This window comes from Ctenopharyngodon idella, chromosome 16 (genome assembly GCF_019924925.1).
Source record: "Ctenopharyngodon idella isolate HZGC_01 chromosome 16, HZGC01, whole genome shotgun sequence".
Classification (NCBI taxonomy): domain Eukaryota; kingdom Metazoa; phylum Chordata; class Actinopteri; order Cypriniformes; family Xenocyprididae; genus Ctenopharyngodon; species Ctenopharyngodon idella.
Genome location: NC_067235.1, coordinates 26,595,902 through 26,613,580, shown reverse-complemented (window position 1 = coordinate 26,613,580; position 17,679 = coordinate 26,595,902). Strand labels below are relative to the sequence as shown.

The 17,679-nt window shown below is 36.1% G+C and overlaps 1 protein-coding gene and 1 long non-coding RNA gene across 4 annotated transcripts; one reads left to right on the top strand and one right to left on the bottom strand.

The window, feature by feature from the left end:
- Positions 1–757: 757 nt before the first annotated feature.
- LOC127497944 (ictacalcin-like) lies at positions 758–12,253 on the top strand. 3 transcript variants are annotated; one of them, XM_051866789.1, is made up of 3 exons: positions 758–924; positions 1,499–1,629; positions 1,912–2,158. In XM_051866789.1, the coding sequence occupies exons 1-3, from the start codon at positions 918–920 to the stop codon at positions 2,050–2,052; spliced, it is 279 nt and encodes a 92-aa protein (XP_051722749.1). In that variant the 5' UTR covers positions 758–917; the 3' UTR covers positions 2,053–2,158. The 3 variants fall into 3 exon arrangements, with proteins under 3 accessions (XP_051722749.1, XP_051722748.1, XP_051722747.1); XM_051866788.1 differs by lacking the exons at positions 1,499–1,629; positions 1,912–2,158 and adding exons at positions 11,604–11,731; positions 12,014–12,253 and having other exon boundaries at positions 767–924; XM_051866787.1 differs by lacking the exons at positions 758–924; positions 1,499–1,629; positions 1,912–2,158 and adding exons at positions 10,868–11,025; positions 11,604–11,731; positions 12,014–12,253.
- Positions 12,254–14,364: 2,111 nt separating this feature from the next.
- On the bottom strand, positions 14,365–17,308 carry LOC127497948 (uncharacterized). Its single transcript, XR_007925712.1, has 2 exons — positions 15,187–17,308; positions 14,365–15,060 (listed from the first exon to the last, which is right to left on the bottom strand). It is a non-coding gene; the product is annotated as an uncharacterized LOC127497948 (long non-coding RNA).
- Positions 17,309–17,679: the final 371 nt, after the last annotated feature.

The following is a 17,679-nucleotide window of genomic DNA, read 5'->3' as shown; positions in this document are numbered from 1 at the left end:
GCATCTTTTTCTGATTAATGACAAATACAGTGTGCGGTTTCATTACCTAATAATGGTTTCAATTTATGCCCTTTAGCTACATGTGAAAAATTACACTAGGCCAGTTAAACACAACCGTTATGTTAAGACTGTGTCTTAAGAACTAGTCTGACTAACTAGCAGTTAGGCAAGGGCTAATAAGCCTTACTTTTCGGATTCAAATTAGACCAATCTATCTTTTTATGTAAAACTTATGACCAGTCTTAAAGAATTAAACAATTTTGGACATTGCCATTTTGATGAATACAGATGGCATCTTTTTCATTTAGCAAAAGACTACTTTACATTTTCATTCAACTTGAGCACTTTTGTATAACAGCAAACATACAAAAGCACGCATAAGCAAGTATGCCTTAAAAGTGATTTTCACAACTGAAGTTTCAACATAACCACTATCAGATATACTTAGAATAAGATTATGTCAGTGATTGCAGTTTCACTAAAGTGGTTCTCAGCTACACCCATCTTATACTGACAGTCAGGGGCAGGTATTGACAATGGATTTGCCCAAAGGCTCAAGTATAAGGTTTTGGCTGTTTGTGTGCAGTTAGGAGCTGGTTTAACCGGGTCAGTTAGAGACTTCACAAGGACGAGAGATGCCAAGCCCATCTGCTTCATTTTTTTGTAAACACAATAATTAAGTAAACAGGAGTTTCAATGGTTTAAGGGGATGAACAATAAGAGAGAGAGAGGGCATAGTAAACAAGAGAGGGATGTGAATGTAGGTGCGTTTGTGTGTGAAGGGTTGGGATGGTGGGAGGGAGTGAATTCGGGGGGTGTGGCCTTTCACTGCATATAACACTCAGTCTGTCCCTTCAGTCCTCACTCCCTCGCTCATTTTCTTTCACTTCTTGCTCGCTGTAAACTTCTAGAACACCATGTCTGGTAAGAGACTTTATATTTTTTAACTTACTGTTTTACTATCTGCTTAAAGTGAACTAATGTTCTGCACGGGAATGTAGCGCACTGCTGCACTACTGCTGTATTTGATGGGTTAAGCATTCTTGCAGCCTTCACTTTCTGATATTGAATTGAAGGCTAGTTCAGTTTACATATCTGTTATAATGTTTTTCAACCATTATTTGGTATATATGTCTTTTGTCAGTTTTAACACAACAGTTTAAGAGTCTGTGTGTTGGGAAGAGTTCTTTCTTTCTTTCTTTTACTTCTGCTTTAATTAAACGGTATGTTCAGGGTGTTGGCTGTAATTAAAACTGTCGTTTTTAATCCCTCCTTTTCTGAAAACTCCCACGCTTCAGACAAGTACAGGTCCATCCCTTCTCTCCTCCTTCTTCCATGCCTTATGTTCGACTGTTCCGTGTGTTATGCTGTTGCTGGGCGTGACATTTCATGTGTATTTCTGACATCTCCACTACTAATAATTTTGGATGTTGTGGACACATAGCCTTTGTTTGATTATTATTAATAATGACACACCTATTTTATTCTAATTTCACAGACATTCAGAAAGCAATGGCTCTGCTGGTTGCAGCTTTTCACAAATACTCAGGAAAGGAGGGAGACAAATTAACCCTGAGTAAAGGCGAGCTCAAGGACCTGCTCAATGCAGAGCTAGGAGATCTATTAGGGGTGAGAGTCATTGCTGATTTGTTTCATACATTGACCATTTCAAATACAATTTCTCTTTTCATTATGACATTTTTGTTAAAAATGTTGTTTAAAAATTAGGTATTAAAATAGCTTGTTTATAATTAAATTAATTTTTAAAATAAAAATAAATAATACGGTTAATTCTTTTGTATTCATTCTCATAATGAATATATTTTGATCTAATAAATATGGGCCGTGTGATTCTTCACTGTACTGATTGTGTCTCTGATTATGCTTTTGTGTGTGTTGTGCTTATTAAAGAAAAGCCAAGACAAGGCAGCTCTGGACAAGATATTTAAGGATCTGGATGCAAACGCTGATGGCGCTGTGGACTTCCAGGAGTACGTCACCCTGATCGCCTGCATCACTATGCTTTGCAATGATTTTTTTACTAAAAAATAACTTTGTCCTTACAGAAAGTTTTTGTCTGTAAAGTTATGGTACATCTGGAAAAAATAAAATAAAATAAAGGTTTTTAATGTTTTGAATTAAAACTGTATTCTTACAATATGTGGGTGTGAGTTTTCTTATCAGTAAATGTGTGTTTATGGTGTTTGTGGCTGCAGTTTAATTAAACGGTTAAATCCTATAGATATATTAAAACTATGCTTCATTTTCATATCGAAACATTCACCTTCACTGACACTGCTAACATAATAGCATACAATGAATTGTCAAATTACATCCTAGGAAATGTGAAAACAATACCATCTTGAGATAAACATGGCATTGACATGTTTTAAGGTATGTCAATGCAAGTGGCTTTCAGTTAAAACAGCTTAAACATGTATTTTAATCTGGGACTAGGCTTAAGCCTTGTCAGTGGAACTGGCCACCAGTCTTTGTGCATCATTCCTGAATCTCAGCCCACTGCCTCTGAACTGACTGCTATGTGGTCTGCTGCTGTTGAGAGCAGTGCCAGGGAATGCTGAAGCCAAACTCATGTCTTTCTCCCACTCCCCTATAACGGCCTCAGTAGAAAAATGTGATTGTGACCCTCTGTAATTGTATTCCTTGTGGTCACTACCTTTCATAGTTGTAAACAATGCTAAGGCAATTTGATCAATAATGGAAGATTAGTGAGCTTATATTATATTATATGGGTGAGGTAGGCTTTTCCCTTCTGTTTATCTCCTTTTCAAAATGGCATGTTAATTGCATTACAACTCCAGAAATATTATGCAAGTGTTCAATGACTCTTTTATTTGTCCCAGTTCTATTAAAATTTCAGTATTAGAATGTTTTAAATTAATAATAAGTAATAATCTTTTACTGAAAAACCGGTGACATCTTTCTATGCTTTATTACATTTTACTGCATAAGTCTTTATATAACCTTGACGAGATGGGTGTAAGGTTTGAGATTCAATAATACAATTATAATACAAGTTTTTTTTTGTTTTTGTTTTTTTGTTTTTTTTTCAGGATGTATTAAAAATCAAAAGCTCTTGTGCATGAGAAAAATGCTGAGAAAAAGAAATCACGTTCTTATTATAAAAAACATCCCTCAGGGCTTTAGTCCACAACTGTGAATAGACTAGTTAGCAGCATTTTAGAGTCTCCTATAAACAAAATTATATTTCATGAAACTCTTTTTACATATTCAGATCATTCTCTTTTACTGTTGTTATTATGATGTTGAAATTATATTGTGTGTGTTTCTGGGGATTTTATAGACTTCGTTTGGTGTAAAAAAGCATAAGTTTCCCAATTCAATGATCACACAAGTTGTAACTACTAAATATACTAAACATTAATCTTCACTGCCGCTCATGAAATGTAAATTATCATGTAAATGTCTCCATCTTGTGGACGGTGGCCTTTATAAGGGCTCTTTGAACTAATAGCTTACTTTGGCACTCTGAGCCATAAAGAATTAACTTTATCTCAAGTTCAGATCTTTAGAAAGATCTGAAGAACAAACAATAAAATTATTGTTATAACATTCAAATGTTGTATTCATTTCGGTTTCATTATTTGTGTATTATTAACCAAGTAGACACACCACATTGTTTTAAAGCTGATTTACAAAGAATAGTGCACAGTGCCTAAAATTGGTATATTTTAGACACATTTTTTTCCACTCGATGTGTGTTTTGCATTTTTTTTTTTTTTTTAAAGAAGCCTTACAAACATGTCAATAAACAAACCAAAGGTGACACATTATGCTCCGTTCTGGAAATGAAATTAATTAGCGCCTAAACAAAATCTCACAGAACCTCAAATTTAGAAAGCAGAAAAAATATCAAAAATTAATTTTTAAGCAAGTACATAACCAGCCAGTGTTCAAAACCATCTCCTTACCTTGTAAAGTGACCTGTATCTGATAAAATAAGCCACTCCCCCTGTATCTCTCACTCCAAATTAAATCAGTTTATAGTGAAAAAATTTTAGAGACAAAATTGCTCATCTTTTGCTGTTAATTATTTATTATATTTATATTAAATAAATTAAAATTCTGTATAATTCATATGACATATTCATATAATTATATTAATTGACAATATTAAACTTTGCTTTTAAAATAAATATAGTACATGCATTAATGTATAAAGCTTTAAAACAGGTTAAGCTTACATGTATTCTTTTGAGCTCTTTGTGAAGCTATAGGCTATAAATTATTTGGCCTATTTGTTTGATTCACATGCATTGATATAGTCAAATATTTTCATGCAGTTGCCTTCTCAAACTTTCACTGCAGCAGCAATGTTTATTCCTGCTTTGTAAATGCGTTTAATTTCATGATATTTTTCATAACAATCTTTTAAAGGGGTGGTTCATTGCGATTTCACTTTTTTAACTTTAGTTAGTGTGTAATGTTGCTGCTTGAGCATAAACATATCTGCAAAGTTACAGTGCTGAAAGTTCAATGCAAACGGAGATAAGAATTCTTTGTTTAAGGACTACAACAAACGGCTGGTAGGGACTACAACAAGCTTCTTCCCGGGTTGGTGACATCACTAACCCTAAAATTTACATAAACCCTGCCCCCGAGAACACGCAACAAAGGGGTGAGGCCATGTTACTGCATTACAGAACATAACACAAATGCAATAGCGTGTCATAAAAGCAAGATGACAAAATGACAACCGTATTTAAACTAAACTATACCTGTTCTATCTTAATGCAACATATTCTCTGTAAGCATCTTACAACAGTTCCCACACGAGCGATTTATAGATCATCATGACAGAATATGTTAATCAATGACTTTAAGATAGTTAACTCCACATTAGCTACATAAATTCATCAACTAACCGTTCAGAAGCGTCCCATTGCATTCAAAATGTTGTCACTTCTTCTTGAATCTCTCCATCATTGTCTGACTCAGTTTTGAACATAAAAGGCTGAACAGTTTCTGACATTTTCAGTGAGTCTGCGTCTGAGAGAAACTCCGCCCCCTTTTGAGAGCAGCAGCTCATTTGCATTTAAAGGGACACACACAAAAACGGAGCGTTTTTGCTCACCCTCAATAAGTGACAAATTTAACATGCTATAAAAAATTATCTGTAGGGTATTTTGAGCTAAAACTTCAAATACACATTCTGGGGACATCAGAGACTAATTTTACATCTTATACCACCCTTTTAATCTTCAGAAGAGGCGTGAATTGCGCGGCTCTCTCGTGAGAAGTGAATCAACTGGACGTTCTCCATGATTGGCTGTTTGCTGCACGCGTCACACTTTCAGGCGCACGCAATTCAGAGTTACTTGCAAAACTCGGTAAAGACTAGGGCTGCGTTCCAGTTCGTTTTTTAAATGCCCTTCCCTCGCTAACTTCCCTCAGTCTCGTTGACTCGGATGTACGTCATTGCTTACATTACATGAGTGCCCACTACTGGCGGAACCTTTGCAGTGGGCTGAATTGGAACGTCTTAAGCCCTTGATCACTTGGAACCCGCAATGGAGCTGATTTATTATTTTTTCCCTTTACAAAATTGTTTAATACTTTCTAACCTCTTAGCACAATCTCTCGTCCACGTAGGCCTCCGTTGTCGCTGTAGCTTGCATACGTTCCAGTCTGTTCTGTTTTTTCAATTTTTCTTTGACTACCTTGTGAATCAAAGAATTTAACTTCCAGAATCTGGCAGTAAGTTTTGGAAGATCATTTTTAGTCCATCTCTGCAAGATGGACTTCAGGAAGATAAATTCTTCAAACAGTGGTACAAGAGGATGCGGTGCTGGTCCTTCAAGAGTCACTCTCAATCTGTCTGTCTATAAAGCCTATAAAAAAAACAGTATTCATGTACACTTCACTTGTGATTCTCATTAATTAATTAGGATTCTTATAATTAATTAGTATTCTTTAATTAGGATTCTTATAATTAATTAATGCTGGGTACACACTACAAGATAACCGGGCTGATTTTGGGCCGATCTCTCCCCTCCCGACAATCCTAGGTAATGTCCTGATTATCTTGATGGTTCTACAGATTATCTTATTAGATTTTCCTGTCGTGTGAGGTGTGTTAAGAGTGACTGAATGTGCTCGGAAGAACGTCGGAGGCGCCCCGACCGCGAATATTTACATGTTGAATATTTACTATCAGAAATCCTGATGTGTGGGGGGAACCCCGAGGACAAACGCGCGCACACTCTGGAGATTATCATGCGAAACGAAACAATATCCAATCGGAAAGCGAGCTGACAGAAGACGGAAGCATAACAAACGCAGTCATGGCGCAGCACAAAGTTAAATGGATTTGGGCTGCAGGGATGGAGGATCAGCTTGTCAAGTTGTGGCAACAGCACGAGTGTTTATACAACGTGTCCTGTAAAACACACCAAAATCATTCCAAACACTATCAACGCAATTTCTTCCTACCTATCGTCCGTCATGTTTATTCTGAAGTCTCGAGAGACTTTGCGAGATTTCCCGTGTTCACAGTCGGGACTCTTGTTGAAAATCTGTTTGTGTGTGGTGTGCTGTGTTTGTCTCATATGGCACACCACACACTATAGGAGCAAAACGGTTAAATCTAGGATTTTTTTGTCCTCATGTTTGTGGTCTCTCACATTTTGAAAATCTTATACGTTTTCAAAAATCTTTTAGTGTGTGCCCAGCATTAGTCTCTGAGATCCTGACACCTTGCACTTCTGGAGACTCCAGGTAGGTTGCAGTTCTGGAAAATGGTGGTGCTGGAGACTAAAGGGTTCCTGATGGTCTCACACTTAATTCTTCAACTTAATTCTTTTGCAGTTAACATGTGTCTTTTGTTCTCCACCTGTTTTTGTCTGACCCTGCTGACCCAATGAGCATTTCACTGTCCAATGGTCATGCCTTAACTTTGCAATTTCTAGTATTGCATTAGTATTGCATCCTTCTCATGAGCATTTAATAATTTTTGACTTTTCAGTCTGAGTTAAATCTCTTTTTTTGGCTAATTTTGCCTGTAAAAGCTAATAATTATGCATACCTGAATATAAGGCGTTTTTCATTTCCAGCCTTCATGAACAATTATATATCACTTATAATTGAATAAATACAAAATTAATAGTAGTTATTAAAATTGATGTGGTTTGGAATTGGTGCTTCGAGAAAAAAAATATGATTAGAAAATCAACTTGCCTAATAATTCTGCACATGGCGTATTACATTTCTTCCGCCCTGTTTTTTTCTACTTTTCTCCCTCCCTGACTTCTCTCATTTTTAGCTCTGCATTTAAATAGGTCACTGGTCCTGAAATACAAGTACTTTTGAATGTTTTTCACATGTTCTTTCACTGTTGGTTTGACATGTGATGTCCCTCCCTTTTTCCCTTTAATCTCTCTGTTCCCATCTATTTCATTACTTGCTTTTACAGCAGTGCATTGCTATTAATAAAAGCTGCAACTTGTGTACAACTAGTATAAGCGCACCCTTCTGCATCACGGCCATATTTTACTGTGCCATCTGGCATTCAAATCAGAATGAATGCTATTTTTACTTTTTAAAAAAAAAATTTTATACAGCATTCCTGATTTCTCCTCTTATGGAGTATTTCTGTGACTAGTTTTGTTTGGTTTTGCACTTTCAAAAAAAGTAAAATATAGTCTCTTTAGGGATATAACTTCTTGTTACTAGGGCAGTACCCACAAAGAAACACATTTGTACCTTATCTACTCCTAAAGTGTTGATACCTTGCATATTGTAAAGATATTTTGAAAAAAAAAGTCCAAAGTCCAAAACAAAATTGGACCCACTGACTTTCATTGTATCTAGAAAAAAAAAAAAGACAGATATTAAAATATATTTTCTTTTGTGTTCTGCAGAAGAAAGAAAGTCATACAATTTTGGAACAACATGAGGGTGAGTAAATTATGACAGAATTTTCATTTTTTGATGTACGGTCCCTTTAAGAATCTAATGTGCACACTTTAGGAGCAGATTAAGTACAAAGATGTACATTTGAGGATACTGCCCCCAGTGACAATTGTTTAAGCACTTTTTTAAAATAAATATTCCACTTTAAGATGCAGATTGAATCTCTACTAAGAATCTAAAATGTTCTTGTAAAATGGACTTCACAAAATAACATTTAAAAAAAAAAAATCACTGTTTTGTGGCATAGCATGCCTCGCATTAATTACTGCAATATCAGATATGCATGACAGGCTTGCAAACATGCAAATAGGATTTTTTTTTTCAACATTTAGTGCAGATATAAGCAGCTTTTAGTTTTTCTAACAAACAATGAATGACTGCAATAAGCAGACATATAGTCGCTTTGTGTTATTGCCTCTGAGTATTTCTTAGAATAATAGATTATAATCCTGTGCTTTTAAACCATGCAGGACTGGTTAAGACTGCTGAAGCAGCTCCATTATGATTGCAACACAACTCAGAGCAGTATATTCAGGGCATCTTTTTCTGATTAATGACAAATACAGTGTGTGGTTTCATTACCTAATAATGGTTTACATTAATGCCCTTTAGCTACATGTGAAAAATTACACTAGGCCAGTTAAACACAGCCATTATGTCTTAAGAACTAGTCTGACTAACTAGCAGTTAGGCAAGGGCTAATAAGCCTTATGTTTCAATTCAAATTAGACCAATCTATGTTTTTATGTAAAACTTATGACCAGTCTTAAAGAATTAAACAATTTTGGACATTGCCATTTTGATGAATACAGATGGCATCTGTATTCATTTAGCAAAAGACTACTTACATTTTGTGCATACCAGCAAACATGTATAAGCATGCATAAGCAAGTATGCCTTAAAAGTGATTTTCACAACTGAAGTTTCAACATAACCACTATCAGATATACTTAGAAATATAGCTGCAAGCAGCAATTACGGGGCCAAGCACAAAAGCAGCACAAGAAGCCAGCCAACATGTTTGGGAGCATCAGACCAACTGCAACAGTGAGCAATTAAAGACCTATTATGATCATTGTAGGCAAAAGAGCTGAAAAATGATATATACTGTCAATAGTAAATATTTACTAGTTTATCACTTTTGACCAATAGGTGGCGCTGTGACTAAATTAACTCGCATTCATGTTTTGTTCAAATATAGTGCCACCAAGAGGCACAATCCCACCAATGTTTTTGTGTGTCCTCAGGGTGACCCCATACATGTGTGTGTGTCAAATTTGGTGCAAATATCTCATTTCGTTTTGGAGTTATAGACATTTATATGTATGAGATCATAAAAAATGACCCATGGATGAATTTGTTTTGATTTTTTTGCCACTTCCTATCAAAATTTTGACATTTGGGTTGTGACATTATGTAACCAGCTTAGGTTCCATGTTTCCTTCGCTGGTTTGGTCTCGATCGGACTAACGGTTTTGAAGATATTCGCAATCGTTTTTTAAGCGCAATCACCACGCCGCACAAACCGTAAGTCGAAACCTAGCATGTTTCGTATCGTTGGACTCGGGAAGGATTCAGGATTCTAAGGATATGACTCCCGTGAAAATAAGTCAACCAGATCAAAAGTTATAAGCATATGAAAAAACAATTCTCCACTAGGTGGCGCTGGTCCGAAACTTCTCAGGCTCCTTTAGGGACCCATACTGAGTTTCGTAATGATACGCTAATGCGTTCATAAAATACAGCATTTTAGCACAAAATTTAAAATGGCTGATGGCCAAAATGGCAGATATGGGAAAATTGGATATCATTCGACTCAGCATGATGCCCCAAATCCAACGAGACCAAATTTATGATTTTTGGACAAACCCATTAGAAATTATAAGGAAAAATATCCATTTTTCGTATCTCCGGACCAGTAGGTGGCGCTGCGCCGAAACTCTGCGCGTTGCCTCTGGTCATGCTTGTGATGAGATGTACCAAGTTTGGTCTGAATACGATAAAGCGTTGCAAAGATACAGCATTATGTCTATTTTCGCAAGCACTACGTAAAATTTGTTCACGTGTATTTCGAAAATGGTTTGAGAAATTAACTTGAATTCCATAACTTTTTGTCGGCATGGTCTGAAGATGATCTGGTTTAATTTTCGTGAAAATCGGAGTAACGGCCTAGGAGGAGTTCGAAAAAGTAGGTTTTTCAGAAAATTCAAAATGGCAGAAAAATTTTCATGACGGAAAATGACTTCATAGGGTGCAATCGATTCGTCTTGACCCAAGGAATCAGAGGAAAAAATTTGCTTCTAACCCTTTCGGTTCAAAAGTTATTAACATAAACATGAGTGCAAATTTGGACAGCTGGTGGCGCTAGAGGGATTGAGTTAGAGACTCCAAATTTGCTATGGACACAGATCAGACTGTCCTCTAACTGTGTGCCAAATTTCACAACTTTCCCGCAAGTGGTTCTATTGGCTGCCATAGACTTCCAGAGCAGAAGAAGAAGAAGAAGAAGAAGAAGAAGAAGAAACAGAAGAATAATAATTAAAAAGAATGCCAACGATTACAATAGTTGCCTACGCACCTTCGGTGCTTGGCCCCAAATAAGATTATGTCAGTGATTGCAGTTTCACTAAAGTGGTTCTCAGCTACACCCATCTTATACTGACAGTCCAGGGGCAGGTATTGACAATGGATTTGCCCAAAGGCTCAATTATAAAATTTTGGCATTTTGTGTGCAGTTAGGAACTGGTTTAACCGGGTGAGTTAGAGACTTCACAAGGACGAGAGATGCCAAGATCACCTGCTTCATTTTTTTGGCAAACACAATAATAACGTAAACAGGAATTTCAATGGTTTAAGGGGATGAACAATAAGAGAGAGAGGGCATAGTAAACAAGAGAGGGATGTGAATGTAGGTGCGTTTGTGTGTGAAGGGTTGGGATGGTGGGAGGGAGTGAATTCGGGGGGTGTGGCCTTTCACTGCATATAACACTCAGTCTGTCCCTTCAGTCCTCACTCCCTCGCTCATTTTCTTTCACTTCTTGCTCGCTGTAAACTTCTAGAACACCATGTCTGGTAAGAGACTTTATATTTTTTAACTTACTGTTTTACTATCTGCTTAAAGTGAACTAATGTTCTGCACGGGAATGTAGCGCACTGCTGCACTACTGCTGTATTTGATGGGTTAAGCATTCTTGCAGCCTTCACTTTCTGATATTGAATTGAAGGCTAGTTCAGTTTACATATCTGTTATAATGTTTTTCAACCATTAATTATTTGGTATATATGTCTTTTGTCAGTTTTAACACAACAGTTTAAGAGTCTGTGTGTTGGGAAGAGTTCTTTCTTTCTTGCTTTTATTTCTGCTTTAATTAAACGGTATGTTCAGGGTGTTGGCTGTAATTAAAACTGTCGTTTTTAATCCCTACTTTTCTGAAAACTCCCACTCTTCAGACAAGTACAGGTCCATCCCTTCTCTCCTCCTTCTTCCATGCCTTATGTTCGACTGTTCCGTGTGTTATGCTGTTGCTGGGCGTGACATTTCATGTGTATTTCTGACATCTCCACTACTAATAATTTTGGATGTTGTGGACACATAGCCTTTGTTTGATTATTATTAATAATGACACACCTATTTTATTCTAATTTCACAGACATTCAGAAAGCAATGGCTCTGCTGATTGCCACTTTTCACAAATACTCAGGAAAGGAGGGAGACAAATTAACCCTGAGTAAAGGCGAGCTCAAGGACCTGCTCACTGCAGAGCTAGATGTATTTGGGGTGAGAGTCATTGCTGATTTGTTTCATACATTGACCATTTCAAATACAATTTCTCTTCTCATTATGACATTTTTGTTAAAAATGTTGTTTAAAAATTAGGTATTAAAATAGCTTGTTTATAATTAAATTAATTTTTAAAATAAAAATAAATAATACGGTTAATTCTTTTGTATTCATTCTCATAATGAATATATTTTGATCTAATAAATATGGGCCGTGTGATTCTTCACTGTACTGATTGTGTCTCTGATTATGCTTTTGTGTGTGTTGTGCTTATTAAAGAAAAGCCAAGACAAGGCAGCTCTGGACAAGATATTTAAGGATCTGGATGCAAACGCTGATGGCGCTGTGGACTTCCAGGAGTACGTCACCCTGGTCGCCTGCATCACTATGCTTTGCAATGATTCTTTAAAAAAAGGGTATATAACCTAACAGAAATGTTTTATCTGTAAAGTTATGGTATATCTAAAAAAAAAAAAAAGTTTTTTTTTAATGTTTTGAATTAAAACTATTCTTACAATATGTGGGTGTGAGTTTTCTTATCTGTAAATGTGTGTTTATGGTGTTTTTGGCTGCAGTTTAATTAAACTGTTAAATCCTACAGATATATTTTAAAATATACCCATCATTCTCTTTTACTGTTGTTATTGAAATTATATTATATTGTGTGTGTGTGTGCGCGTCTCTGCACTGTAAAAAATCTTTTGTTGACTTAACTCAATATATTTTGTTAAGTTTTACTTATTTGGATAAGTTTCTGACAAATTAGTAAAGTGATCTGAACTGATTAAACTTAGTAATCATGAAAACATTACTTTAGTTATCTGAACTTATATTTTATAGTCATGAAAACTTCACTTTAGTTAGCTGCAAAGCTGCTTTAATCAGTAATGAATGCATTACTATATTCTAGGGATGTAACAATATCAAAATCTCACGGTATGATAATACCTTGCGATATTTAAAAAAAAAAAAAAAAAAAAAAAAGACAAATGAAGACTTGGAAAAAAGTGCCATAAGTGTTAAACAATGATTGAACATTACAATGATGTACAAATTAACCATGCAATATTCTGTCCTCTTTTCAAGCGTCTTTCTCAAATGTATTGCTCGTGGTTAGTTCATGTTAGTTAATACATTAACTAATGTTAACAAATGAACCTTATTATAAAGTGTTACCACAAATTCAACACAAATTAGATGCTTGAACACACATGTAAGATCCAGACAGGTGAAACCTTGTAAGTTGGATTCATATGGACTTCACTTGTTTCTGAAAGAATGATTTGGTGATAGATACATTTTTAACAGTAATTTGTTGCCACCTAGTGGCGTAACAATGCAATCAATACAGTCGTTATTTGAAGCACCAAGTTACTTTCAAAAGATGATTTATTATATTTTCATCGGTAACATAGATATCAGCGAATAATAAACTTTTGTATACTTCTGTAATAATTGGAATATTTGTAACACAGAAATAATGATACTGTGTGGTTGAAAAGACCGTTTGTGAAGCTGTTTATATCTAAACATGAAATTCCCTCTAGATCAACAGCAGCGCGAACGCATATTTGAATGTCACGATTTTATTTTTGTCAAAAGTTTAATATACACGGGCGAATTGTTGTCATTTAGAAATTAGATCATGTGGGTGATGAAATTGAGAACGCAGTCTTTTAAAGATTAATCATGCAGCTTTGTGCATCTCTCTCTCACTCTGCATTGTGTGATATTCCCCTGACTTAAAAATTCGCACCTGACTTAAAAAAAGGCCCAGTAAAAAAAAAAAAAAAAAACGTTTACTGAAGTTCACTGAACCAATATGTTGCATTATTCAAATGCAAAAAAAAGCAATGAAAACAGCAACATTAAAAACCACAGGTATATTAATAGTTACTCATTTTACCTGTATCAATTCAAACTGACATTTAATCATTTTCAAGGATTTTCATGACACTTTCCTGTATCTGATGGCGATCTGCGAGAGAGACCATGCAATGAAGTGAGATGTAGTTTCGTCCAGTCCATAAACCAGTTTAGTTTTTTGTCGAGGAGCAATATGATCCTAAAAATAAAATTTCATTAGGTTTATAGACATCATGTTGCAATGTTTTCATGGTACAATGACTATACTGTGTTTTAATTAGGGCTGAGTATTTGACACATTTCACAATTTGATTCGATTTCAGTTCATAAGGGTCTCATTTGATTCTGATCTAGATTCAATTAGATTCATTTGGATAAATATTATGTAAAGTACATGATCATTTTTCAAGGAAAAATAATCTCTCAACTAATGCTGTAAACTATACTGGGATATATTCTGTCAGCTAGCACTTAGTCAAGTAAAAAATTGACAACTAGTTTGTATACACTTGATTAAAAATGAAAAATATAATGAATATGCAATATAGTTATTCATGCAAAACGCTTTTTTTTTTTTCGAACAAGTTTAAGGACATTGAATAGCCTCCGAGGACAGAGGAATTGAATGAAGTGAAATGATAGATCCTCGCTCCCTTTAGCATCACTTCAAAGCGTCATCAGCAGGGATCTACCCATATGTTGTTAAAGTTTGGTTATTTTAAAAAATTATAATAAATATTAATAAAGCAAATGCCCCGTTGAAATATGAGATGTAAAGTTTATTTAAACTGCAAAAGTAAAGCATACATTTAAATTATTGTGACAGATATATTTTAATATATCTTCTATATTTTTAGAATTTATACGTGCGTCAGGTTTTTTGACGAGAAAGACTTCCGCAAAGGATACATCTGTGGCTGAATCCCCAATGGCACCCTAAACCCTCAAGGTCTTCCTCTGAGTCCGCACTTTCGTGACGTAACGGCGCTTTGATTGCCGGGTGAAGTCCTCTGCGTAGCTCGCAAACTTGTGGGTTCAGCCAAGCAGCAATCTCCCCCAGTTTCTCTTGAAGCCAATAAGGAAGTGACTTAAACTGCGATTCATCGACTGGCCGCTAGGGACAGGCTCCAAAAGAAAGCAGAATCTCATTGAGTCCCATGTTAAAATGCCCAACTTTACAGCAGAAAAAAACATGTTTACAGCCTGGATCAAATTGTGGTTTTGGTCTATACAGCTAATTTTGCCCTGTGTATCCTCGCTCATGACTCCTCAGGAAGCTTTCTCACTCCTCGTTCCTCGCCTCCTCGTGGTGTAATTAGAGAACTGAGATGTCCTTCAAGATGGCTGAGTTCAATCGGTTTCCGGGTCATAGGATGGAGGACGGAGGAGCGAGGAAACGAGGAGGGATATTGAGAAGTAGCCCGTGTCTGCACCACATGGCGAGTCATAGGAAATGTCGTCTAGAGAGTAAAGTTTTGGCTCGTTTAAATGCGCACAGCATGTCGTTATAAATCAATACATTAAATGGTTAATGAGATAATAATGTGTTGAATAAATAAAGTGTTTAATAATAATAAAACACTTACTGTAGGTATTTCCTTGTAAAAGAGTTTTCTCTCGTCTGCTCCGCACCACGGGTCAAAGAATATATCTCTGAGGAAAGTTTAGGCGCGCACACACAGCACATATACCAACCTAAAACAAAAACCTTAATACTGTAAATCAAATATAAAACACTTTATCTCTGTGCTTCCCATCCTCGTTTGCTCAGCATCGCGGGTGAGCGAAAATGGCATCAGTGAAAAAGGTTTCTGTCAGCCCTTTAGGTGCGCACAGCACGTAAATGTCCTGGATGTACTGTATGTACCCCGTTAGAAATTTTACGTTGCCAAAATGTTTTCAGAATATCCCCACTGGATGTTGCCTAGTACGTTCCGAGACGGTCTTTTAAGAGACGTTCTTCTTTTAAGAAGTTTGAAGTCACCATTATAGAGGTAAGCGATTGCTTTATTTGGGCTCTTGATCCTTGACATTTTAACTTTACTTTTTCTGTAATTGTTATAAAGTGCATTTGTTATAACAAAAATTGTGGAAAAAAAATTTAATCAGATGAACTTGATTGCTTATTGATATCACCATCATGCAGTGACTTGGTTCACTGATCTATATAGTATTTCTTTCATGTTATTATAATACCGCATAAAATTCTGCTCTGTTTCTATAATTTGAAAGTTCTTAAGTCATTATGCAGAAATTATTCAAACAGGGTCATGTAGACTAACACAGACATCAAGATTCAGCGTATGAACTTCAACAATGGTGACAAAATTTTCAGATAAACAGATTAACTCTGAGCAACACAAAATAAGCTACTAAAGTTACAAAATAAAAAAAAAATGTTTTTTGTCACCATTGTTGAGGTTCATACGCTGATTCATTAAGTCTGTGGAAGTCTGAAGTACACTGCTCAAAACTCTGTATAATGAATTTTAAAATCAGAACATTTGACTGTCACAAAAGAGACACAAATAATGCAAAACTAACAGTCAGAATTTAGACTCTGGAGAGAATCAGTCAACCAGGACACACCATGATGATTAAATCACCATCATTAAATAACCAAATTCATCTGATCAGAATTTCTCTTGCAATTTTTGCTGTAATAAGCTAGTTTTGAAACACAGTTACAGCAACAAGAGAAAATCTAAGGTTAAAATGTCAAGAATCAAGAGCCCATCTACAGCAAATGCTCACCTCCATAACGGTGACTTCAAACTTGATTATGTTCAATAAAACATCAACATCTAAACCTCTGTTAATTCTCATTAAGAAGTTTTGTATGAAAGAAATAAAGTCATACTGGTTTGAAATAAGTGTGGATGCTGAGATCTAGAGCAGTGGTTCTCAAACCTGTCCTGGAGGAGCAGCAGCCATCCAGGATTCAAACTATCGGTTTTGTTTAATTACGAGATTTCAATGATGGTCAGTTTTGTTCAGTTACAAGATTTCAAGGACGGTCGGTTTCGTTTCGTTACAAGATTTCAGTGATGGTTGGTTTTGGCCCGTTATGAGATTTCAATGACGGTCGGTCTTGTTCTTTTAGCCGCTTTTCCACCGTCAGGCCGAAAGGTTCTTAGAATGGTAAGAAACGATTCCAGTTGTGTTTCCACTGGAGCCTGGTACGGCACGGCACGATTAGGCCTATAAACCGTTCTCGGCCCGGAATTCTCAGCACGGTTAGACAATCGTGCTGGTAGAATCCGTGAAGTGATGTCGACACTCAGGACTGGTCACTTGTCTGTTGCCTGGCTACCAATTTCTCCATAGCTTGGTAAGCGCTCTATTTGAGTGACGTAAACACAAATAGGTTGTTTGCACATGACGTCATTGCTGCATGCGAAATGCGGCTGGAGGGCAAGGAGTGATTTTTCTATATCCTATCACAAACTCAAAATTCCTATGTTTTGCGTCGTTTATGGTTGCTCAAATCTATCAAACCGAGAAACCACGGTCCGTGTATCTTTTGGTCATTCGTTTTTTGATTTAATATTGAAATCGGAAAATGAAAAAACGGCACCTTTTTCGTTTTTCATTTTTTTCAAACAAAACAAAAAACAAGAATTCGGCTTTTTTTTTTGTTTGTTTTTCGTTCAGGGGTAGAAAATTAATAACTTGAATATTTGATCTCTACATGTAGGCGTAAATGAAACACCCCTTTCCGCTGATTGGTCAACCAAACATTAAACGGTGCTGTCATCAGGGGCACGTTCAAGCTCAAACCGGTGCGCAACGTTTTGCTACGGTTTCCGGGTTGAACGACATGTTTCCTGGAAATGGTGTGCAACAGGTTTGAGATACGTTTTCTCCAGAGCCGTTATCTTGTTTGGTGGGTGTGTCAAAAATGTTAGCCCAATCAGCAACAACATGTATATAAACCACGCAGTATTAAAGAGACAGCTCGCACGATGGGTCCATGTAAAGTGATAACTGTAACATAAAAATACTATACATATTTATATATTTTGCTATTGTATTTTGGAATGACACTTTCATAAACTTTTCTATTCTTATCTGATTAT